Consider the following 24,946-nt stretch of genomic DNA (forward strand, 5'->3'; position numbering starts at 1 on the left):
AATGAATATCATTTTGAACTCTACTGAAATCAAAAGGAGAACAAGGAAGTAGTAGGAATAATCTCATACATAAAATCTGACAACTCAAATGAAATGTAACAATTCCTCAAAAAACACAAACTTCCATAGTCCACTCAGTATGAAACAGATTATTTGAATAGTTTCATAACTTCAAAAAAACTGTATTTTTAATTTTTAAGATCTCCTCCAAAGAAAAATTTCCAGGCCTAGACAGATTCACTGGAGAATTCTACCCAAGATTTAGAGAATTAACACCATATAATCTCCTCTAGAACACAGTAAAAGAGGAAATACTTCCCCATTCATTTTATGAAGCTGGTATTACCTCGTTACAGCAAAGCCTCTGCAAACACAGCCTTTGGGCAAGCTTCCATGGATCAAGACTCTTGCCTTGCCTGAGTCCCGAGCCAGTCCTTCCTGAGGCTCCAGGCTCAAAGTAGTCTCCTGCAGACCCAGGTTCCTACCTCATCCCAGTGCTAGGCCATCTCCATGGACCCAGGCTCTCTGCTTGCCCTGGTGCTGGGCTGGGCAACATGGACTGGGACCCCAGATTGGTTCCTATGGACCCAGGCTCCTGGCCTGCCCTGGCCTCCAAGCTGGCTCCTAAGAACCCAAACAGGTAGCCAGGCCCAGCATCAGGCTGAACCTTCATGGACCCAAACTACAGGCCAACTCCTATGGCATTCAAATCCAGGCCTATCACCTGGACTTCTAGGACCAGGGCTATCCCATGAACCCAAATGTCAGCCCATCCCTCTAGAGTCAAGCACTAGGCCAGCTCATCCACTAACCCAGGCACAAGGCCTGCCTATTTGAGGACTCCAGCATTAAGTCCACCCTCTTGAATCTACCAGACAACTTACCCACAATTTCTGGACAAGCTGACTGTGAGAGACTTTCCCTGCCTAAGCCAATCTATAAAGACTGGAAGAGGTGCCTACTTCTTCAAATGTGTGATAACAATGCAAAACCACAAGAATTATGAATGACCAATGAATTATGATATCAGTGGAAACTAAAAAAGCTCCAATAAATGACCCTAAAGAAATTAAGATCTATGAAGTATCTGACAAATAATTCAGAATAATCTCCATAAAGAAATCCTGAAGGAGATCCCGTTGTGGCGCAGTGGTTAACGAATCCGACTAGGAACCATGATGTTGCAGGTTCGTTCCCTGGCCTTGCTCAGTGGGTTAAGGATCCAGCATTGCCATGAGCTGTGGTGTGGGTTGCAGACTTGGCTCGGATCCCATTTTGCTGTGGCTGTGGTGTAGGTTGGTGGCTACAGCTCTGATTAGACCCCTAGCCTGGGAACCTCCATATGCTGCGGGAGCAGCTCAAAAAAAGGCAAAAAAGACAAAAAAAAAAAAAAAAAGAAATCTCTTAAACTATAAGAAAATGCAGGTAGATGATTAAACAAAATTAGGAAAACAATGCATGAACAAAATGAGTTCAACAAGGAAAAAGCCATTAAACAAACAAACAAACAAACAAAAAACAAACAGAAATCCTAGCATTGCAAAACACAGTGACTGAATTGAACAGAGAGTTTCAATAGTTGACTCATACCAGCAACAAAAAAAAAAACAGTGAACTTGGAGTTCCCTGGAGACCTCACAGTTAAGGACTCAGCATTGTCACTGCTGTGGCTTGGATTCAATCCCTGGCCTGGGAATTTCCTCATGCCATGAGTGCAGCCTACAAAAAAAAAAAAAAAAAAAAAAAAAAGAAAAGAAAAGAAAAAAATCAGTAAATTTGAAGACAGTACATTTGAAATTCTCCATTCAGAGGAGCAAAAAAAGAAAAAAAAAAAAGAATGAAAAAAGTAAAAAAAAAAAAAAAAAAAACCATGTGAATTATGTGATACTTTTAAAAGTAACATTCTACTCATTGCTAGAGTCCAAAAAGAAGTCCAAAAATCCAAGAAAAGTCCAAGAAGAAGTCCAAGAGTCCAAGAGAAGAGCAGAAGAAAAGAGAAGAAGTCTTATTTAAAGAAATCACGGCTGTGAACTTCCCAAATGTGGGGAGAGATTTGGATATCCAAGTTTGTGAAGCTCATAGGTTCCAAAAAGTTTAAACACAAAAAAAGTTCTCTAAGACACATTACAATAAAACTATATAAAATCAAAAACAAAGAATTTTGAATGCAGCAAGAGAAAAAAAAATTCTCATATACAAGGGAACCCCCATAAGACTATCAACAGATTTCTTAGCAGAAATCTTACAGGCCTATAGTGAGTGGAATGATATGTTCAAAATGCTGAATGACAACTGTCAACCATGAATACTTGCAGGAACCTTGAAAGTTGTCCTTCAGAAACAGAGATAAGGACTTTCCCAGACTCCCCCACCAAAAAATGCTGTGGAGTTCTTTACCACTAGACTTGTCTTACAAGAAATGTTAATGGGAGGTGTTTGAATTATAACAAAAGTACACTAACAACATAAAAAGAATGTGAAAATATGAAACACTGTGAAGGTAAGAATAATCAAGTTCAGAACACTCTAATATGTAATGGTGGCAGATGAATCACTTTTAACCTTAGTAAAAAAGTAAAAGACAAAAGTATTAAAAATAACTATGAGTAAAATAATGTGTTAATGGATACTGTGACATTAATAACACAAAATGTGGAGGAAGAACTTCAAGTGCAAAGTTTTTGTCTGTGTTTGAAGTTAAATTGTTATCAACTTAAAATAGATTGTTATATCTCTAAGACCATTAATGTAAGCTTCATGTTAATCACAAATAAAAAACCTGTAGTAGACATACAAACAATAAAGACAAAGGAGTCAAAGCATACCACTATACAAAGTCATCAAATCACAAAGGAAGACAGCAAGAAAGGAAGAAAGGGATTACAAAAGAGCCAGAAAACAATGAACAAAATGGCAACAATAACTTCTTACCTATGAACAATTACTTTATGTGTAAAAGGATTAAATTTTCCAATCAAAAGATTTAACTTGTGGAATGGATAAAGAAAATCAGATCCGGAGCTCCCATGGTGGCAAAGCAGAAACAAATTCAACTAGGAACCATGAGGTTGCAAGTTCAATCCCTGGCCTTGCTCAGTGGGTTAAGGATCCAGCATTGCCGTGAGCTGTGGTGTAGGTCACAGAAGCGGCTTGGATCTGGTGTTGCTGTGGCTGTGGTGTAGGCCGGCAGCTACAGCTCTGATTAGACCCCTAGCCAGGGAATCTCCATATGCTGCAGGTGCGGCCCTAAAAAAAAGACAAAAGAAAAGAAAAGAAAATCAGATCCAATAATAATATATTGCTTACAAGAGACTCTATTTTATTTTTTTATTCTTTTGCTTTTTTTTTTTAGGGCCGCACTCGTGGCATATGAAGGTTCCCAGGCTAGGGGTCCAATTGGAGCTATAGCTGCTGGCCTATGCCACAGCTACAGCAACATCAGATCTGAGCCGCATCTGCGACCCACATGACAGGTCACAGCAATACCAGATCCTTAACCCACTGAGCGAGGCCAGTGATGGAACAAGCACTCTCATGGTTCCTAGTCAGATTCGTTTCTGCTTTACCACCATGGGAACTCCAAGAGACTCGTTTAAGATTTAAGGATACACATACACTGAAACTGAAGGGATGGAAAAAGATATTCCATGCAAACAGTAACCAAAAGACAGAAGGAGTAGCTATACTTAGACAAGATAGACTATGTCAAAAATTGCCAAAAGACAAGGTTACTATATAATAACAAAGGAGTCAATTCATCAAAATTACATACAATTTTAACTATGTAATATAGTACTTTACCTAAAATATAGCAAACATTAGCAGAACTAATGGGAAAATAGATATGTAAAATAATAGTAGGTAACTTCAATATCCCAATTTTAAGAGTGGATAGATCATTCAGACAGAAATTTGATAAAGAAATGGCAAATCTAAAAAACACCATAGATCAAATGGATCTAACAGATACATTCAAAATATTCTCTCCAATAGCAACAGAGTACACATTCTTTCAAGTGCATATGGAACAACAGACAATATTTAGGCCACAAAAGAAGTCTTAACAAATTTAAGAAGCTTGAAATCATTTCAAGTATCTTTTCTGACCACAAGATATGAAACTAGAAATCAATAATAGAAGGAAAAGTGGAAAATTCATAAAAATATGGTATATCATACTTCTGACCTGCCAACAAGTCAAAGAAGAAATCAAAAGGGATATCAAAAACATATCTTGAGACGAATGAAAATGGACACACAACGTACCAAAACTTAGGAGACGCAGCACAGTTCTAAGAGGAAAGTTTATAGTGATAAATGCATTAAGAACAAAGAAAGATCTCAAATAAGCAGCCTAATGTTGCACCTCAAGAACAAACTCAACCTGATGTGTATACATGTATAACTATTGTACAGCAGTTCACTTGTTGTACAGCATAAATTTCACAACATTGTAAATCAAATATACTTCAATAAAACTTTAAAAAATGAAAAAAGAAAAAGAAAAAAAATTTATAAAAGAACTCGACCTAAAGTTCACAGAAGGAATGAAATAATAAAATCAGAGCAGAAATAAATGGATAAAAGAAATAGAAACTATAAGAACAATAGAAGATCCATGAAACTAAGAGCTTTTTTTTGTAAACAAAACTGACAAACCTTAAGCTAGACTAAGGAACAAAGAGAGAAGAGTCAAATAAATAAAATTATAAATAAAAGCAAGATGTTACAACTGATACCACAGAAATGCCAAGGGTCAAAAGAGACTAGTATGAAGATTTCTATGTCCCCAAATCAGACAATCTAGAAGAAATAAACTCCTAGAAATATACAAACTACCAATATTGAATCATGAATAAAGAATCCGAAAAGGAGTTCCTGTCATGGTGTAGTGGTTAACGAGTCCAACTAGGAACCATAACGTTGCGGGTGCAATCCCTGGCCTCACTCAGCGGGTTAAGGATCTGGCGTTGCTGTGAGCTGTGGTGTAGGTCACATACATGGCTTGGATATTGCATTGCTCTGGCTCTGGCGTAGGCCGACAGCTACAGCTCCAATTAGATCCCTAGCCTGGGAATCTCCATATGCTGCAGGTGCAACCCTAGAAAAGACAAAAAAAAAAAAAAAAAAAAAAAAAAACGATCTGAACAGAGCTGTGATGACCAAGAAGGCTTAATCAGTAATTAAAACGTCCCAAGAAGGAAAAGCCTCTGACCTTATGGCTTCACAAATGAATTCTGCCAAATATTTAAAGAAAAATCAGTGGTAATCCTCAAACTCTTCCAAAAAAATAGAAGAGGAGGGAACACTTATAAATACATTTTCCGAGGCCAGCATCACCCTGACACCAAAGCCAGATAAGGACTCTAAAAGAAAAAGAAAGGTAAAGACCAATATTACTGATGAACATAAATGCAAGAATCCTTAGCAAAAGCACGTTATTATGATTAAAAGGATCATATGCCATGATCAAATGGGGTTTAACTCTGAGATGCAGACTGTTCAATATATGCAAATCAATAAATGTGACATACCATATTAAAAGAACTAAGGATAAATGTCATATGATCATCTCAGTAAATCCAGAAAAAGTATCTGATGAAATTCAACACTAGTACAACATAAAATCTCTCAACAAATTAGGTATAGAAGGAATGTATCTAAACATGCCCACACTGTCCAAATTAATCTAGAGAATCAAAGCAATATCTCTATCAAAATTCTGACATTTTTCACAGAAATAGAAAATAAGCTTAAAATTCATATGGAACTACAAAAGGCCATGAATAACCAGAGTGATCTTAAGTAGAAAAATCAAAGTTGGAGGCATCACACAACCTTATTTCAAAATATAGAATAAAGCTATAATTCAGACAGCATGCTACTGGCTGCATATACAGACATATAGACAAATGGAACAGAATAGAGTCCAGAAATAAATCCATAGCTTTATGATCAATTGATCTTCAGCAAAGATGCCGAGACATGAAGTGCAAAGAGGACAGTCTCTTCTTTAGATACTTTGGGGAAAACTGGTTTTCTATAAGCAGAAGAATGAAATTGGACTCTTATCTCACTCCATATACAAAATATCAACTCCAAGTGGATAAAAGACTAAAATCTAAGACCTGAAACCATAAAACTATTAGATGAAAACATAGAGGAAAAATTTTCCTGAGATTGGTCTCAGCAATGGTTTTTTAGATATGACCCCAAAAGAACATGTAATAAAAGCAAACATAGACAAATGGAATTGCAACAAACTAAAAGCTTCTGCACAGAAAAAGAAACAACCACAAAATGAAAAGGCAACCCACAGAATGAAAAGAAATACTGACAAACCATATCTACTAAGGGGTTAATATCCAAAATACATGAGAAACTCAAACAACTCAATAGCAAGAAAACAAATAACTTTATTTAAAAAATAAGTAAAGGACCTGAATAGACATGTCTCAAAAGAAAGATACACAAATGGCCAACAGGTATAGGGAAAAGTGCTTAACATCTGATAATCATTAGGGAAATACCACAATGAGATAGCACCTTACACTTGTTAAAAGGCTTTTATCCCAAAGAAAACTAGTAACAAGAGTTGGTGAGAATGTGGAGAAAAGGGAATCCTTGTACACTGTTAATGGGAATGTAAATTAGTACAGCCATTACGGAAAACAGTATGGAGACTCCTCAAAAAATTAAAAACAGAACTACTGTATGATCTAACAATCTCACTTCTGAGTATATATCAGAAAGAAATGAAACAAGTATCTCGAAGAGACAGCTGCAGTCCATGTTTATTGTAGCAATATTTACAATAGCCAAGATATGGAAACAACCTAAATGTCTGTCAGAGGATGAATGGATAACAAACGTGTGATATACACACACAATGGAATATTACTCAGCTGTGAGAAAGAAAGAAATCCTGCCATTTGTGAAAACATGGATGAAACGGAAGGATATTAGGCTAAACGAAATAAGCCAGAAAGAGAAAAACAAATATTGTATGATCTCACTTATATGTGGAATCTAAAAAACACCCTCCCTCCCTGGCCAAACCCAAAGTTGAACTCAGAGAACAGTGGTTACCAAGGGCTGGAATGAGGAAGGATGATGTGCAGACTGAAAGTAAGGGGATGGAAACAGTATTCTATGCAAACAGAAATGAGAAAAGGCTGGAATAGCAATACTTATATCAGACAAAATGGACTTTAAAAGAAAGTCTGTAACAAAAGACAAAACAGAACATTACATAAAGACAAAGAAATCAATCCAACAAGAAGATATAACAATTGCAAATATATGTGCACCAACATAGGAGCTCCTAAATGCATACAGAAAATATAAATGGACATAAAGAAATAAATTGACACTTAAAGCTTAATAGTATGAGAATTTAACATCCCACTTACATCAATAGAAAGATTATCCAGATAGAATATCAATAGAGAAGTACTGGCCTTAACACTCTAGATGAGGTGTATATATATGTTTATTTATTTATGTCTTTCTTTTTCGGGCAACACCCACAACATACGGAAGTTCCCAGAGTAGGAGTTGAATTGGAGCTGCAGCCGCTGGTCTACACTACAGCTCATGGCAATGCTGGATCCTTAACCTACTCAGCGGGGCCAGGGATTGAACCCACATCCTCATAGATACTAGTCAGGTTTGCTACCGCTGAGCCATGATGGGAATTCCTATAAATGTATATTTAAAACATTCCATCCAATACCAGTAGAATACATTTTTTTTCAAGTGCACATAAAACATTATCCAGGATAGATCACATGCTATGCCACAAAATAAGGCTCAACACATTTAAGAAGACCGAAATCACATCAAGCATCTTGTTGACCACAGTGCTATGAGACTAGAAATCAAGTAAAAGACAAAAACTGAAGAAACACAAATAAATGTAAGCTGAACAATCTGCTATTCAACATCCAATGGATCACTGAAGAAATCAAAGAGGAATAAAAAAATACCTGGAGACAAATGAAAATGGAAATTCAATAATCCAAAAATCTATGGGTTGCAGCAAATGCAATCTAAGAGGGAAGATAATAGTGATAGAAGCTTACATTAGGAAATAAGAAAAATCTCAAATGAACAACGTAACCTTACACCTAAAGGAATTTACACCTAAAGGAATTAGAAAAAGAAGAAAAAACAAAACCCAAAGTTAGTAGAAGGAAAGAAGTCACAAATATCAGAAGAGAAATAAATGAAATAGAGAAAACAAAAAAAGCAATAGAAAAGATCAATGAAACTAAAAGCTGGTTCTTAGAAAAGATAAACAAAATTGATAAATCTTTAGCCAGATTCATCAAGAAAAAAATTAGAGAGAACCCAAATATATAAAATCAGAATGAAAAAGTTACACCAACAGCACAAAAATATAAACGAAGAGATCACTCAAACAATTATATGTCAATAAAATGGACAATGCAGAAAAAATGTATAAATTCCTAGAAACATACAATCGCCCAAGACTGAATCAAGAAGAAATGAAAAAATATGGACAGACTGATTATCAGTAATGAAACTGAGTCAGTAATTAAAAAACTCACAGAGTTCCCTTCGTGGCTTAGCGGTTAACAAACCCAACTAGTATCCATGAGGATTTGAGTTCGATCCCTGGTCTTGCACAGTGGGTTAAGGATCCGGCACTGCCATGAGCTGTGGTGTAGGTCGCAGATGCCGCTCAGATCTGGTGTTGCTGTGGCTGTGGCATAGGCTGGCAGCTGCAGCTCTGATTTAACCCCTAGCCTGGGAACATCCATATGCTCTAAGCGCGGCCCTAAAAAGCAAAACAAAACAAACAAAAACCTCACAACCAAGAAAAGTCCAGGACTAGATGGGTTCATGGGTAAATTCTACCAAACATTTAAATGAGTTAATGCCTATCTTTTTCAAACTCTTTCAAAAATTGTGATAAGGAAAGAATACTTCTGAATTATGAGGTCAGCATCACACTGATTACAAACCAGCAAAGATACCACAATAAAGGAAAACTGCAGGCCAATGTTACCCAGGAGCATAGACACAAAAAATTCTCAACTTAAATATTAGCAAGCCAAATGCATCAATATATTAAAAGGACCATGCACCATGATCAAGTGGGGTTTATCCCAGGGGTGCAAGGATGTTTCAATATCTGTAAATCAATCAATATGATAGGCCACATTAACAAATTGAAGAATAAAAATGATATGATCAACTCAATAGATTCAGAAAAAGCTTTTGACAGTCCACTGATGATTAAAAAAAAAAAAAAAAAACCTCTCAAAAGAGTGTGTATAGAGGGAGCATACCTAAACATAAATAAAAGCTGTATATAACATACCCACAGCCAACATCATACTCAATGGTAAAAAGCTAGAAACATTTTCTCTAAGATCAGGAATAAGACAAGGATCCTCACTTTTATTTAACACAGTATTGGAAGTCCTAGTGACAGAAATTAGACAAGGAAAAGAAATAGAAATCATCTGAATTGGATAGGAAGAAGTAAAACTGTCACTGTTTGCAGATAACATAATACTATATATAGAAGATCCTAAAATGCCACTAAAAAACTATTCAAATAAATGAATTCAGTAAAGTTGCAGGATACAAAATTAATATACAGAAATCTGTTGTGTTTCTATACACTAACAACAAACTATCAGACAGAAAACTTAAGAAAGTGATCCCTTTTATAATTACATCAAAAATAATGAATAGATAGGAATAAATCTAAGGAGGTAAAAGACCTGTATGCTAGAAACTATGTAACACTGATGAAAGAAATTGAAGATGACAAAAATAGATGGAAAGATATACCATGCTCAAGTGTTGGAAGAATTAATATTATTAAAATGACCGTAATACCCAAGGCAATTTACAGATTCAATGCAACCCCTATCAAAGTATCAATGGCATTTTTTTGCAGAACTAGAATGAATAGTTCTAAAGTTTGTGTGGAACCATTAAAAAATCTGAACAGCCAAAACAATCTTGAGAAAGAATAAACTTAGAAGTATCATGCTTCCTGATTTCAAACTATACTATAAAGTTAGTCAAAACAGTAATCAAAATAGTATGGTACTGGCACAGAAAGGAACATATAGATCAATGGAACAGAATAAAGAGCCCAGAAATGAACCCACACTTAAATGGTCAATTAATCTACAATAAAGGAAACAAGGATACACAATGGGGAAAAGACAGCTTCTTCAATAGTGGTGTTGGGAAACTGGACAGCTCCTTGCAAAAGAATGAAATTGGACTGCTTTCTCACACCATATATAAACTTGAAATTGATTAAAGACTTATACGTAGGACCTGAAATCATAAAAGTCCTAGAAGAACACATAGGCAGTACTTTGACATTGGTCTTAGCAATGTTTTTTTTGGATATGCCTTGTTGCGAGCAATTGCAACAAAAGCAAAAATAAACAAATGGGAATAAAATGAAAACATTTTTGTACAGTGCAGAAAACCATCAATTAAATAAAAAGTTTGCCAACTGAATAGAAAATATTTGCAAACGTCATATATGACAAGGGGTTAATATCCAAAGTATACAAAGAACTCATACAACTCAATGTAAAAAACCAAACAACCCAAATAAAAAATGGCAGACGCCCTTAACAGACATTTTCCCAAAGACATACGGATGGCCAAATAGACATATGAAAAAATGCTCAACATCGCTAATCATTAGGGAAATACAAATCAAAACCGCAGTGAGATACCACTTCATACTTACTAGGATAGTTATTATGAAAAAGACAAGAAACAGGGAGTTCCCATCCTGGTTCAGGGGTAATGAACCTGATGAGGAACCATGAGGATGCAGTTTTGACCCCTTGCCTCACTCAGTGGGTTAAGGATCCCGCATTGCTGTGGCTGTGGCTGTGGCTGGCAGCTGCAGCTCCTATTGGATCCCTAGCCTGGGACCCTCCATATGTTGTAGGTGCAGCCCTAAAAAAAAAAAAAAAAAAAAAAAAAGAAAAAAGAAAGAAAGGAAGGAAAGAAGGAAAGAAAGAAAGAAAGAAAACAAATGTAATATCTTTGGCAACTAGATTCATGGTGGTGATCATTTTGTAACGTATAGAAAATACTGAATCACTACATTGTGTACCAGGAACTAATTATACTTCAAAAAAACTTATAGAAAAAGAGATCAGATTTCTGGTTACCAGAAGGCGTGGAGGAAGGGAGAATTGGATGAGGGTGGTCAAAAGGTATAAACTTCCAGTTATAAGATAAATAAGTACTAGGGATGTAATTTACAGCATGGTTAACACAGTTAACACTGCTGTATGTTACGTATGACAGATGTTTAGAGAGTAAACCCTGAGAGTTTCCATCACAAGGAAAAAATAATTTTCTTTTCTATCTATATGAGATGATGGATGTCACTAAATTCACTGTGGCAATCATCTCATGATGCATGTAAGTCAAATCATTACATTGTACACTTTAAGCATATAGCACTGTATGTCAACCATATCTCAATAAAACTGGAGAAAGAAATGGAAAAGTCAGAAAAAAAATCAGGAAGACGGCTAAATATGGGTACAAGTGGAATGAAAGTGAAGACATAGATTAAAGCTAGTGCCTAAAATAACTTTTCGCTTCTATATACATTTCTAGAAGTGGACTGAAAATTTGGTTCTGAGTTTCTTAGCAACCGGTATAAAAAAGAAAATTCTCTTTGTTGTATGAAGATCAAACCCACATGTATTTATGAACTGTAGGGTTAACTGTAGGGTGTGTCAGCTTTTCTAAGAGAGGTGAAAGAGTAGGCCTTTCATCAGAAATGTATTTCTACCACCCCTCTGTATTACCTTGTTCCTTACTTTGGGGGAAATCAAACATAAACCTAGGATTTGTACAAAGAAATAAAAAAAGTCGCCATATGCACCGGGTTAAGTAAGCATCCAGTGTTGTCACTGCAGCGGCTCCGGTCACTGCTCTGGTTGGGGTTCAATCCCTGGCCGGGGAATTTCCACATGCCTCGGGTGTGGCAAAAAAAAAAAAAGCTTCTATAATTTCAAGTACTTACTACAGTGGTCTGTCGTCTCTATCACTGTCTCTCTCTGTCTGTCTCTTATGCATATCATCAGATACTAATATCAGAGAAGTTATCTAAGAGTTTTATTTTCTGTCAGCTCTTTAGAGTTAGAAGGAATCTTTGATCAATGTAAAGTACATCTTTAAATTTTCTTTATATGTTCTTTCTGAAGATACTGCTAATGCCTTGGGGGATTTCAACAGTAAAAATGCTTCCAGTTTTCAATCGCAACTTTTATGGAATGTTGTGACTCCTTTTTCAGCTAATATAAAGCAGATTCCTGTCATAGCACTGAACAGCCTAGGCTTAAAATATTTCTAGGCTTTAAATATTATTTTTTAAACGGAGTATATTTCAGTTTTCTAAGTGAGAAATAGATTCCTTCCTATTCAATAAAATGCTGTGATAGCAATAATATTAATAACAGATACTGTACTTACCCAGATTTTTCTTGAAAATTTCTTCTACATAAACGAGGGGAAAAGCACGTACTTCAGTGCAGGAAACATCCTAATGTCTGTGTTTTCTTCTTCCTACTATGTCAGAGAAAAATTTTTTTTTTTCATTCGGTTTTTGTGAAAGTTTCTCCTCCGCTTCTATTTCAACCTGAGCTCTAAATGACTAAGAAACAGGATGTTTCTTAGTCATGGGTGTGCCGAAACTGGGAGGTGAGGAGAAGGAAGCTGCAGATTTGATTTCAGTTTCGTTTTCCTAGATATGAAGTGGCTTTTCTCTTTGAAAAAAAAATTTTTTTTTTTGTAAGCTATTACTTTTCTACCTTCTGGTCTGTTAGAATCCAAAAGTTTAAAATCTGTTCTTTTAAAGAGTTTTGGGGGCTGCGGAGAGCCCAGTTGCTTACCCCAAACAAACTTGGGATATTCTTAATGGATCCCTTGGGGAGCACCAGTTTCCACTGCTGTCCAGAGCCTGTGGAACTTGGGTAGGGAGGAGCTTACGTAGGCATTTCACCAGCATATCTGGGTGGATGATTAATCCACCCCTGTTTTCCTAAACTGCAAAGTAATGGCTTTCAGGGAAATCTGGAGCTCCCTAGAAATGCTAAAGGCCTCTGGGTAAGTTCTGCAGGGCAGACTAGGGTTGGGGGCCCCAGTGGCCACACTGCAGGGATTTATCTTTTCTTTTCCATGATTTTCTAATATCACGCTCAGGGAGGGGTAGAAAACTGGCTGAGTGAGAGTGACAAAAACAATTAGTATTTTAAAAACTAGTAGCATGGGAATTCCTGTCGTGGCGCAGTGGTTAACAAATCCGACTAGGAACCATGAGGTTGCGGGTTCGATCCCTGCCCTTGCTCAGTGGGTTAATGATCCGGCGTTGCCGTGAGCTGTGGTGTAGGTCGCAGACTCGGCTTAGATCCTGAGTTGCTGTGGCTCTGGCGTAGGCTGGCAGCTACAGCTCCGATTAGACCCCTAGCCTGGGAACCGTGGGAGCGGCCCAAGAAATGGCAAAAAGACAAAACAAACAAACAAACAAACAAAACCTAGTAGCATGGATTCCCATTGGCGGTCAGTTGCCATTGGGTCACAGAGATCTGATGTTGTCTCTATGAGGATGCTGGTTCAATCCTTGGCTCAGTGGGTTAAGGATGCAGTGTTGCCTCAAGCTGCAGGTAGGGCAGGTAGGTTGCAGATGTGGCTCTGCGACCTAGAGGTAGGTCACAGATCTGCTGTGGCTGTGGCTATGGTGTATGCCTTAGCTGCAGCTCCAATTCAGCCCCTAGTAGCCTGGGCACTTCTATGTACCGCAGGTGAGGCCTTAAAAGAAAACAACGAAAAACCAACAACTAATAGCAGATACTAACATTTATTGTGTGTACTCAATCAGCTTTTGGTTTCCACATTCCACTGCTGATTCACACTGGCTTCATATGTTTTTTTAAACATTCATTAGGAACTTACTATGTACCAGGCATTGCTCTAACTGCTTTATATTAGCTTACTCTTCACAACAATTCTGTAAGGTAGGTGCTGTTATTGTTTCTGTCACACCGCTGAAGAAACTAAGGCACAGAGATGTTAAATAATATCTTTCTCTCCCCCACCCTCCCTTCTCTCTCTCCAATATATACCACTGTTCTGTATTAGAGAACAGAACCAATAGAACCCTGCGTAACACAAACACGTTATAATAATTAACTTCTCTGCTTTCCATACTCAGTTTTATTCCACTAGCTTATTTCATTGTTCAGATAGCCAGTGAGGCCAGGTTCCATATCTTCAGCATGAGCAACCCTTCTCTTCTATCCTGTGTCGCTTTCCTCAGGCTGCTTCTCTGACCACCCAGATGGTGCTTCTCCACTTCTTTATTTCACTATGGCTCCTTTAAGGAGGAGAATTTTAACCTAGTTGTCCCCTACCTTGAAATTTTAATACTACAGGTATACTGTATATCTGTGCTTTATACATTAAAAAAACAGCATCATATGTCCTTAGGGAATTGCAAATTAAAACAACAGTAAGATATTACTATATACCTATTAGAATGGCCAACATGGACACCACTAAAAACTGGTAGGGATGTGGAGAAACAGAAACTCTCATTTGTTTTTGCTGGGGGAATGCAGAATGATACAGTCACTTTGGAAGATAGTTTTGTGGTTTTCTACAAAACTAAACCTACTCTTACCATATGATCCTTCAATCACACTCCTTGGTATTTACCCAAAGGAGCTGAAAACTTATGTCCACAAAAAAAACTGTACACAGAAGCTCATAGCAGCTTTTTCCATAAATGCCTATGCTTGGAAGAAACCAGGATGTCCTTCAGTAGGTGAATGGATAAATAAACTGTGGTACATGTAGACACTAGAATCTTTGCTCAGTGCTGAAAGGACTTCAGTTGTCAAGCCATGAAAAGACATGGAGGAATCTTAAATGCATATTACTGAATGAAAGAAGTTAATCTGAAATGGCTACTTACTATATGCTTGGAACCATATGACATTCCGGAAAAGGCAAAACTTTGGAGACAGCAAAAGGATCAGTGGTTGCCAGCAGTTGGCGGGGGGAAGGGAGAGGTGAATTGGTAGAGCACTGAGTATTTTTAAGGCAATGAAATTATTCCATATGAAACCATAATGGTGGCTATATGTCATTATATGTCTATTTGCCAAACCCAAAGAATACATACCAAGTGTGAATCAGAATGTAATAATGGACTTTGGGTGATGATGTGTTAATGGAGGTTCACTGATTGTAACAAATGTACTACTCTGATGAGGGATGTTCATAGAGCAGGAGATCGTGTATATGTGGGGGCAGAAGATATGGGAAATCTCTGTACCTTTCTCTCAATTTTGCTATGAACCTAAAACTGCTCTTTGAAAAAGTCTAATTTAAAGAAAAGTCTTTTTTTTTTTTTTTTTTTTTTTTTCCTCTGAAGAGCCAATTTTTACTTCCTTGGAGGTGATAGCTCCCTGATTGAGAATGCATAATCTAGACTTGCATATATTGTTTGCCTAGATTCCTTATTACTGCATTTACCCCACTGGTTCACTCCTGCCATTGCATACTTCCTGGGCCAATTATTTCCTGAAACTGTCTTGTAGAAAACGAAAACTAGTTATGCCTTACCACCTGAGGGGATGGGTGCTGCTGGCGAACTCAGATGTTGTCCAGCAACCTCTCTCTTACCTTCCTATAGAATCTCCATTAGGTCTTCACCCATCAGCCCTCTCCTGCTTTGAGTAAGCCTCTGAAGAACCCTGGGATGTGGGTTGCCTCACTAGAGAACATGCTCTGTGTTTGAAAGGAAGTTCCTTCCTCTTCTTCTTTCCAAGCTGTCTTTTAAGCTTTTTGTTGGAGTGAGGTTTTATTATCATTTAAAAGTTATTTCAATAATCCAAAGAGTGTGGACCGCTTTCTTAAGAGGATAGTGTTTAAAGTTAAGCTCCTTGAATACCATCTGATCAATGTTTCTTTTTTAACTCATTTGAGGTCTTTATTCTCTAATAAAATTATTATAATGAGACAAAAAAAAAAGGCAATAAGTAAATAAATAAATGGAGTTTCTGTCCTGGCTCAGTGGTTAACCAATCCAAGATCTACGAGGACGTGGGTTCGATCTCTGGCCTTGCTCAGTGGGTTAAGGATCCAGTGTTACCATGAGCTGTGGTGTAGGTCACAGATGTGGCTCAGATCTAGCATTGCTGTGGCTGTGGTGTAGGCTAGCAGCTGTAGCTCCAATTCGACCCCTAGCCTGGAAACCTCTATATACCTCAGGTGCAGCCCTAAAAAGACAAAAATAAAATAAATAAATAAATAAAATTATTATAATGTAGCAAGCCCAGAAACTTTTGTCATAACCTAGAAAGGCTCTGCATAGTATCTCATGCTTTTGTTCTTTTCTCTTATTTTTTAAATAAAATTTCTCTTAGGAATAGAACTACCAAAAGTTTTATACTTCATTATGTTCCTCTTTCTCTCAAAGGAAGTTTTGCCATATTATAAATACCAGGAAGCCTCTTAGTCCATAAGACAGGGTTTTTTTGCAAGAGTCCTGAGCACATTTCCCTTGTTGTTATTGATTCAGGGTAATTAGGACCAAGACTCTTTTTTTGGACATTATTCTTTGTTTTTTAATATTTTTCTAAATAAAAAACTAGTATGTGCTCAATTAAAAAATCAGAAGCAGCTAGAAAAAAGAAAAACAAGACCTACATGAATTTTATCCCCCATTCACAATTGCTAATATTTTTGGTATATAATCTCCCAGTCTTTTATGAACAGATAAATATTTGCCCAACAATAGATGCATGTGCCTTCTAATATTTTGTTCTTCTACCTAACAAAATAAGCTTCTGTTTCCTCAGATCATTAAAGACTTCTATAACACAATTTCTTTGGAAAAATTTAAATATAAACAAAGTAAACAGAACAGCATAATGAACCCCCTTGTATTCCTCACCCAGCCTCAATGCTATTAACTTTCTGCTATTCTCTCTTTTTTACATTCTGCTACTCCTGTTTTAGCTATACATGCCCTGAGGCAAACCTGGAAGAATGCACGTACATTAAATGTAAAATTTTGACAAACCACCTCAATCTAGACATAGAACATTTCTGTTACCTCATACCCCTTCTCAGTCACACCTAACTCTCTCCAGAGGAAAGCACTCTTCTAACTTTTTTTTTCGCCATAGATTAGTTTTACCTGATCCAAGCATTCTTTTACATGGACTCATATGGACTCATATAGTATATATTCTTCTGTGACTGGCTTCTCTTAGTCAACCTAATGTCACTGAGATTGGTCTGTGTTGCACGTAGCCATAGTTTTGTTCACTTTTATTGCGGAAAAGAAATGCATTTCATTAATATACCACACTTTGTTTATCCAATTTCCTTTAAATAGGCATCTGAGTTATTTCCTTTTTGGCAGTCATGCAGAAAGCTGTGACTATTTTTTACAAGTCTTGTGCAGACATATATCCTCATTTCTCTTAGGTAAATAACCTTGGCACGGAATTGCTGAAACAAATAGGTGAGTGCTTATAAGAAACTGTCAAGGGAGTTCCCTGGTGGCCTAGCAGTTAAGGATTTGACATTGTCACTTCTACGGCTCAGGTTCGGTCCCTGGCCTGGGAAATTCTGCCTGCTACTGGCAAGCATCCCCTCCCCAACTCCTCCAAAATGCCTTTATTCATATTCATACCAGAAGCAACACTCTTTAAGGCATGGTGAGTTTTTGTGTCCGGCCACTCTATAAATCGAAGTGAAATAAGGAACTGGTAATCTCACTTTGAAAGTTCAGGAATAAAGAAATATGATACTTAGTACAGTATCAGTCAGTAACAAGAGTCTGAGGCTACTAGACATCACAATTTTACCCCACTACATCTGGAGTAACAGGTGTTTTAGTTTAACTGACACCCATAATACCTGGCCTGATGTTAGAACTGTCTAATATGTTCTCACCAACTTAGGAGTGGTCAGATGTGACTCCTATTAGTGAGTGTTTGTATTTTTACAATAGCTGTAATGAATGTCATTTCAAAACTCCCAAAATGAGCCAGCAAAATGAATCTGCTTTATACATATTGTGCACACAGATGGAAATTTAATACAACTGATTAAATTTCTCCTTATTCTATTTTCCAATATTAGCAAAACTCCCAATACTCCCTCCAAACACATGACTATATGAACAAAGAGAAATTTAAACTTAACAGTAAGATTGGTATCACTCTGAAGTGATAACTGGTATATTAGTTTGGAAATACCTATGATAGGAAATACACACCCAGTGTAGGATTTTTAAATCATTTGTGGAGACTTTCTTTTTTTTTGCTTTTTAGGGCCACAGGTGCAGCACATGGAGATTCCCAGGGTAGGGGTTAAATCAGAGCTTCGGCTGCTGGCCTACACCACAGCCACAGCAACACTGGATCTGAGCCTTGACTGTGCCCTACACCACAGCTCACAGCAACAGCGGATCCTTAACTCAGTAAGTGAGGCCAAGGATTGAACCCGCATTGTCATGGTACTATTTGGGTTTGTTTCCACTGAGTCATGACAGGAACTCAGTAAAGTGACATTATGTGGGTCACATTTGGATACTGTGTCCTACTAGGCAGCTCTTGCGTCTTTGAACACAATGGATATCTTTTAAATAATAGCAGACCACATGGATATTTCCTACTAACTCAAATTATTACTAATTTTTCTTTCTAGATGCACCTATAAATTGTATGCCATGGCTCATTTGAATGCTACTTTCCATTTTTTCTAAGATGGTAAAAACAGGTTGAATCTTCCTATGGCTATTTATAGCCAATACACAGTTAGTCTTCTGGACACAGGAGGTTCTCTGAAGAGCTAATTCCACTCAGAACTTGGCTTATGCCCTTATGAGCATTAGATACAACACTGCCATCTCTCCACCCTAGAAGGCCTAATTTTCCCACAGGGATTAGGCATATTTGGACAACAGAGTCTTAATACTATAGAATGTCAAAAAAAAAAAAAAAAAAAAAGGTTAGTTAGACTCAGAACATACAGCTATGTTTCATTTACCCAAGGGTTACTCAGCTTTAAGCAGAGACTTTGACTTTTCTTTAAAAAACTTCTTCCCTCTTATTACATGTCTGTTTTTTAAGAGTCTTTTCGGAAACTTTAAGTACTCTTCACATGATTTAAAAATCCTACACTGGGTGTGTATTTCCTATCATAGGTATTTCCAAACTAATATACCAGTTATCACTTCAGAGTGATACCAATCTTACTGTTAAGTTTAAATTTCTCTTTGTTCATATAGTCATGTGTTTGGAGGGAGTATTGGGAGTTTTGCTAATATTGGAAAACAGAATGATTGTTCCCTAAAGGATCTGCTGATCCAAAGGGTCCGTATTTATCCATCCCTCAGGGGATACTGTAATGTGGCTTCATAGTGCTCAGTAGAAGCCAACGATGTTTAAAGTTATCTGGCTCTTAGATCATTTATGTATATTTGGTGTTCAGGAATGCTATTTATTTTCTCAAGTAAAAATGAAAACAATAAAACATTTCAAATTGTTGGAGGAAACCTTCTGGAGTATAATTTTTTTTCAGTTTGTACTTAACTTGGGCATACTTAGGTTTCCAACTACTGGGGAAATACTATTTTTATTTAAAAATCATATAAACTGATATACTGCAACATATGTACATGTGAAGATGAGTATTGGAAAAGGGGTAAACAATACAGTTTGAGAAAACTAAGGTTATGTGTTTAAGAGAAGGGGCTTGAATTGGTGGATCAGTGAAATTTCCTTAACCAAAGACTGAAATGAAGCTGTAAAGCTACTATTTATTTAAATTCAAGAAGGCCTTGGCAAACTTGGTAAAGCACACCCATCTTAGATCAATAAAGCAATGTTGATTTAGTGCTTCATAAATTGCCTCTCATGACTGAATAAACAAAATATGGTATATCCATACAATGGAATTTTATTTGACAGTAAAAGGAAATGAAGTCATGATTCATACAGCATGGATGAACCTGAAAATGTTATGCAAAGTGAAAGAAGCCATTTCCAAATGAACACATATTGTGTGATTTCATTTCTATGGAATGTCCAGAATAGGCAATTCCCTAGAGACAGCAGACGAGTTTCAGAGGCTGGGGGAAGTGGTAAATGGTGACCGACTGCTAATGGGTATAGGTTTCTTTGGGGGTGATGAGAATGTTCTAAAATTGATTGTGCTGATGTTTACACAGCTCTGTGGATATATCAAAAACCTACTGAATTGTATACTTTAAAAGAGATAATTTTATGGTATGTGAATTATCTCAATAAACTGTCTTCTAATAAGAGCCAAGTGCCAGTTATGTATAATGTATGCTACTTAATTTAATCCTCATCAGGTATTTGCCAACCAAGTTTATCTTCATCTTACAAACGAGGGAACAGGGTTCTAACTTACCTGTGGATACTCACTCCATGGATGAGTTAGGCTTGCGTTGTAAGCCTATTTTCTAAGTATAAGCTTTTCCCATTGGCTGTCTTGGTTAACCCTGTTTCCAGGGTTTTCTACTACAGGTCTTCAGTGAGCAGGACTCATGGGGCCTCACCATCTCTTCCTACGCCTTCCCCCGCTCCCCATCGGAGAAGGCGGCATGTGGAAGTTCCAGGCCCAGGGATCCAACCTGCCCCACAGCAGTCACTTGAGCAGCTGCAGTGACAACTCTGGATCCTTAACCCGCTGCACCACAAGGGAACTCCACCCTCTGCTGTTTTAACTGCTTTGGCTGTTCCGCAAACAGATTCTCCTCAGGAGATGCTCATATTCTCCACAGACTTGCTCTGCCAAGGTCTGAGGCAATATCTTAGCCAGAGTCTTCTCTCAGTAACCTACCCACTTGCTCCTCGGGGACCTCAGACTATAAAAAAAAAGCTCTAGATTTTCTCTCCTGTTTGAGACAGTGATCACAGCAATTGCCGCGAGTCTGGCACTCCAAAAGCAGGTGAAGGATTTCCTGCCTGTTGGCTACTACACGCCCAGAGACATCGTGCGTCTCCGCGCGCATGCATGCGCGTGTGTCGCCTGGGAGACTAGTTCCCCTTGCATCCTCATTTGTCCTTTGAATCCTTCCAGGGATTCTATCCAGGGAGATTCTATCCAGGGAGATTAAAAGCACACTTGTCAAACAGGGCCAGTGACATCTGACTTCCCCAATTCTGTATTTTTATCTCTACCATATTTCAGAGGTTTCCCCATTGTTCAAGGTTGAAGACCCTTTATAAATTTCTCAGCCGCTCATTCCTGTGATGGCAGGTGAGAAGATACATAATGATTTCAAGGTACTATATATTTGGTAATATTTTCACATGGATTTTGCACTCTGTCAGTTATACCAGGAATTCCTGTTGTGGCGCAGCAGGAACAAATCCTACTAGGAACCATGAGGTTGCAGGTTCAGTCCCTGGCCTCGCTCAGTGAATTAAGGATCCACAGTTGCTGTGAACTGTGGTGTAGGTTACAGACGCTGCTTGGATCTGGTGTTGCTGTGGCTGTGGTGTAGGCCAGCAGCTACAGCTCCAATTAGACCCCTAGCCTGGGAACCTACATAGGCCACAAGTGTGGCCCTAAAAAAGCAAAAAAAAAAAAAAAAAAAAAAAAAAAAAAAAATTATACCAGCATCTTATATGGCCTGTGATCCACATTTAGTTGGGGCTATATGTTTAATTCAAGATGAAAATGTTTTGGGCAAGAGGTTTTAATAATGTTTTAACATAACTCCTTGGCTCATTGGTTTTCTACCTTTTTCTCAGTGATGGTTTGTTAATATTTATACAGAACTTTAATATATGTCACTGTTCTGAGGCTTACAAAGCCTTTCATGAATATTATCTGATCAGATTTATGTTCTGGAGCATTGGCATATTTTTAAAAAATTTTATTATTTATTTATTTATCTCCATCCCCATCTCTAGGAGGCTAGGCCTTAGCAGCCTGCAGTTATCCATGCTTCCAGGAAAAGATGCTTTCAGTCCTGGCTGCAGTCCAGTAGGCTTATGCCCTGCTCCGATGTTCTTTGGGACTGAAAGTACAGATCTAGCCAGTTTCATTTTCTGGAGGTATGTTTAACTACATTAAAATTATGTAATTGTTCCCATGGTCTCTGTAACAAGCTAATTGTGAAGAAAAGACTTAAATGTTGATTAAACTTTGGAGAGTTTCACCATCTAGTAACTACATGTAAATTTTTGATATCATCTTGAGTTACATAGGACAGAATTTGCATAACTGCACATGACCATAATTTTCTACACAGTTTGGTTCACTTTAACTCCTGGTCTTTTAATAAACATTAGGAATTCTAGCCTCATCTCCAGAGCTTTCCATCACCAGAAACACTCTGCACCTTGCTTGCTGGAAGATTTTTCATATGTTTATGAAAGCAGTGAATTTTCTCATTCCTTTTAGAATCATTTTGTTAGAAATGGCTTACATACACTTGAAAGTACATTCATATTCATTTCCAAAGTTCCACTTTAGTTTTTAGATTTTTTTTTTTCTTTTTGGTCATGACAGTGGCTTGTAGAAGTTCCTGGGCCAGGGATCAACCCCCAGCACCACAGCAGCGACCGTAGCCACAGCAGTGGCAACACCAGATGCTTACCCCACTGAGCCACCAAGAAACTCCTAGAATTCATTTTTAAAGATAGCTTGTAAGGAAAATTGATGAAACAGTTGATGAAATGTAACTAATGATTAAAAACTTACCAGGACTTTTCTGAAAACTTCTGCTTTTCATAGCAGCAACTTGAAATAGGTCTTCAAGAGGTTCTTTGATATCAAGCTGTTAGATTAGTTGCTTTTTCTTGTGAATTTGCAAGTCACATCCTGGAAATCATCTATAAGGAAGTAGAAATGTGAGAGAACAAACCTCATCATTTCCTAGTTTTGCCTGAGGATGTATTTGGTGAGAATCTATTACATAAAAAAGTATTGCAGCAAAATTAAAATGCAGTTGATTGATTTGCTTAAAAACTGTTATGGAACAGATTTTCCCCATAACTTTCTACTATCAAAATTTTCAAACATAGATTTGAACGAATAGTGAAAGGAACATCCTTCAGCCAGATGGTATCTCTTTCTATATTTAAATACTTTTAATGAAATAAATTAGCATTCAAAATATGTTGCAGGCATGCTTTCTTTTTCTTTTCTCCCACATTCCACGTTCACTGGAACCCTATAGATTGTCTCTTCAAAAGATGTCCAGCACCTGATTACCACCCCTCCATCCCCGATGCAAGTCCTCATCATCTCTCTTCTGAATTATAGGAGTGGTTCCCTCACAAGTTTCCCTCTTGCTGTTAGCCCTTTGGGGACTGCTCACTGCCACTCATCTTACTTTTATTCTCCTTTCTCTAAATATGCACAGCTCCCTGGCTTCCTTGCTGCTCCTCACAGGAGCAAGTGCTTCCAGCAGAACACTTGTTTCCTTTCCCTGGAATGTCCATGGACACTTGCAGGGTTCAGTAATGCTTTGCAACTAGTTATACTTTATCAGTGTTAAGAGCATATGCATATATATTGTTGGACATAAAGATCAAAATGACTCATGTGGGACAGATTTTGAGAATGCCCTGACATAACTCTTGGCTTCTAGGGCCTCTCATCTTCCTGTTTTGAAATAATCATGAGCACAAATCTTAGTAGTAGTAGTGACATGAATTATTATCAAAGGAACTACAGGGTGCCATTCTCAAGTGACTATTCCAGTTTTCTCCCTTGAGGTATTAAACAAGAAGTACCAAATATTCAGGGCCTTAGGGACAAGTACTAGTGCCCATTCACACTCATCTCAGTCCTCAGTAGCACACCCATGCACTGAGGAGTTGTTCTGCTCCCAGGACTCAGAGCTAATAGTGGGAGAGAGACAATTCAGTATTCTGGCTCTTCCCAGGAAGGCTATACACATGCTCCTCTGATGATCTGAAGAACTGAAACCACATGCAAGTCAAGTTAAGTTTCATTTTCCTAAGGATAAGCTCTCATTTCAGATTGCTGTATAAGATGGATTTGAAGCAAACACATAAAAATAGCTTCTGGAGGATATTATCTTCGATTAAATGTGAAGCTTCTAATAACATCTTAAGTTTGGAAGACAGAATTTTGCATAATTGCACACGACCATAGCTTCCTTTATAATCTTTTATGCTTAACTTCCTAAACTTCTTTGCATTGTTTCTTTATCATTTTCCTCACTGCCTCACTGGACCAGAAACACTCTCACCACTTTAAATATACTGTCTGTTTCTTTTTAGAAGAGCATTTACAAAGTTAGCCTCAGTTAGATATACTGATATGTATTTAATCCATCAACATTTCTAATTACTTTCAATATTTTAAAAAGTAACAGTTTACATAAAAACATATTTTATCATAAAAAAGTATTGCTGGAGTTTATGAAAATAGCTGTCTTGTCATAAGCACAAAAAATAAAAGCATAATGATTAAGAAACTTACAAGGATTTTTCTGAAAACTTCATCTTTCTACATCAGAAATTTGAGATGGTTGATTTTTAATCTTTGCTTTCTCATTCGTCTCCTAATGGGTAGGAGAGGTATGATTGTAAAGATCTTTTTAAAAAAACTAAGCCTTTAAGTTGTGAAGTTTACCGGTCTCCCGATGCCTTGAGCCTGTGCGTAAGCAGAATGAGGAAGTAGAGATGCAGTTTCAGTTTTGCTTCAGAACATATTTATCTGGGTTTGTAAAATATTAAATATTTGATAATATATGTAAATATTTTAATGATTGTAAAATATTAAAAGATTAAGATCACAGAAAACTACCAATAAAGTTGAACCAGTGCTGAGAAACTACAGAAACAGTTTCCCCAAACAGAAATCTATGTCATAAGAGTTA

At 37.3% G+C, this 24,946-nt stretch overlaps 1 protein-coding gene across 5 annotated transcripts in view; it reads right to left on the reverse strand.

Annotated features, from left to right (window-relative positions):
* LOC100519098 (sterile alpha motif domain-containing protein 9) overlaps positions 1-24,736 on the reverse strand; it is a 34,174-nt gene extending 9,438 nt beyond the window's left edge. Inside the window, exons 1-3 of one of the 5 annotated variants that reach the window (XM_005667605.3) lie at positions 24,547-24,736; positions 22,795-22,925; positions 12,508-12,603 (exon numbers count right to left, since the gene is read on the reverse strand). Coding sequence is in view for 1 of the 5 variants with exons in the window: in XM_021102382.1 (XP_020958041.1) it covers positions 22,795-22,825 (31 nt within the window). In the remaining 4 variants the exon portion in view is untranslated. Of the gene's footprint in view, positions 1-11,917; positions 11,942-12,507; positions 13,011-22,794; positions 22,926-24,546 lie in introns of those variants that run through there. The other 4 variants (XM_021102382.1, XM_005667606.3, XM_013979691.2 and 1 more) reach the window with 4 other exon arrangements.

This window comes from Sus scrofa, chromosome 9 (genome assembly GCF_000003025.6).
Source record: "Sus scrofa isolate TJ Tabasco breed Duroc chromosome 9, Sscrofa11.1, whole genome shotgun sequence".
NCBI lineage: Eukaryota > Metazoa > Chordata > Mammalia > Artiodactyla > Suidae > Sus > Sus scrofa.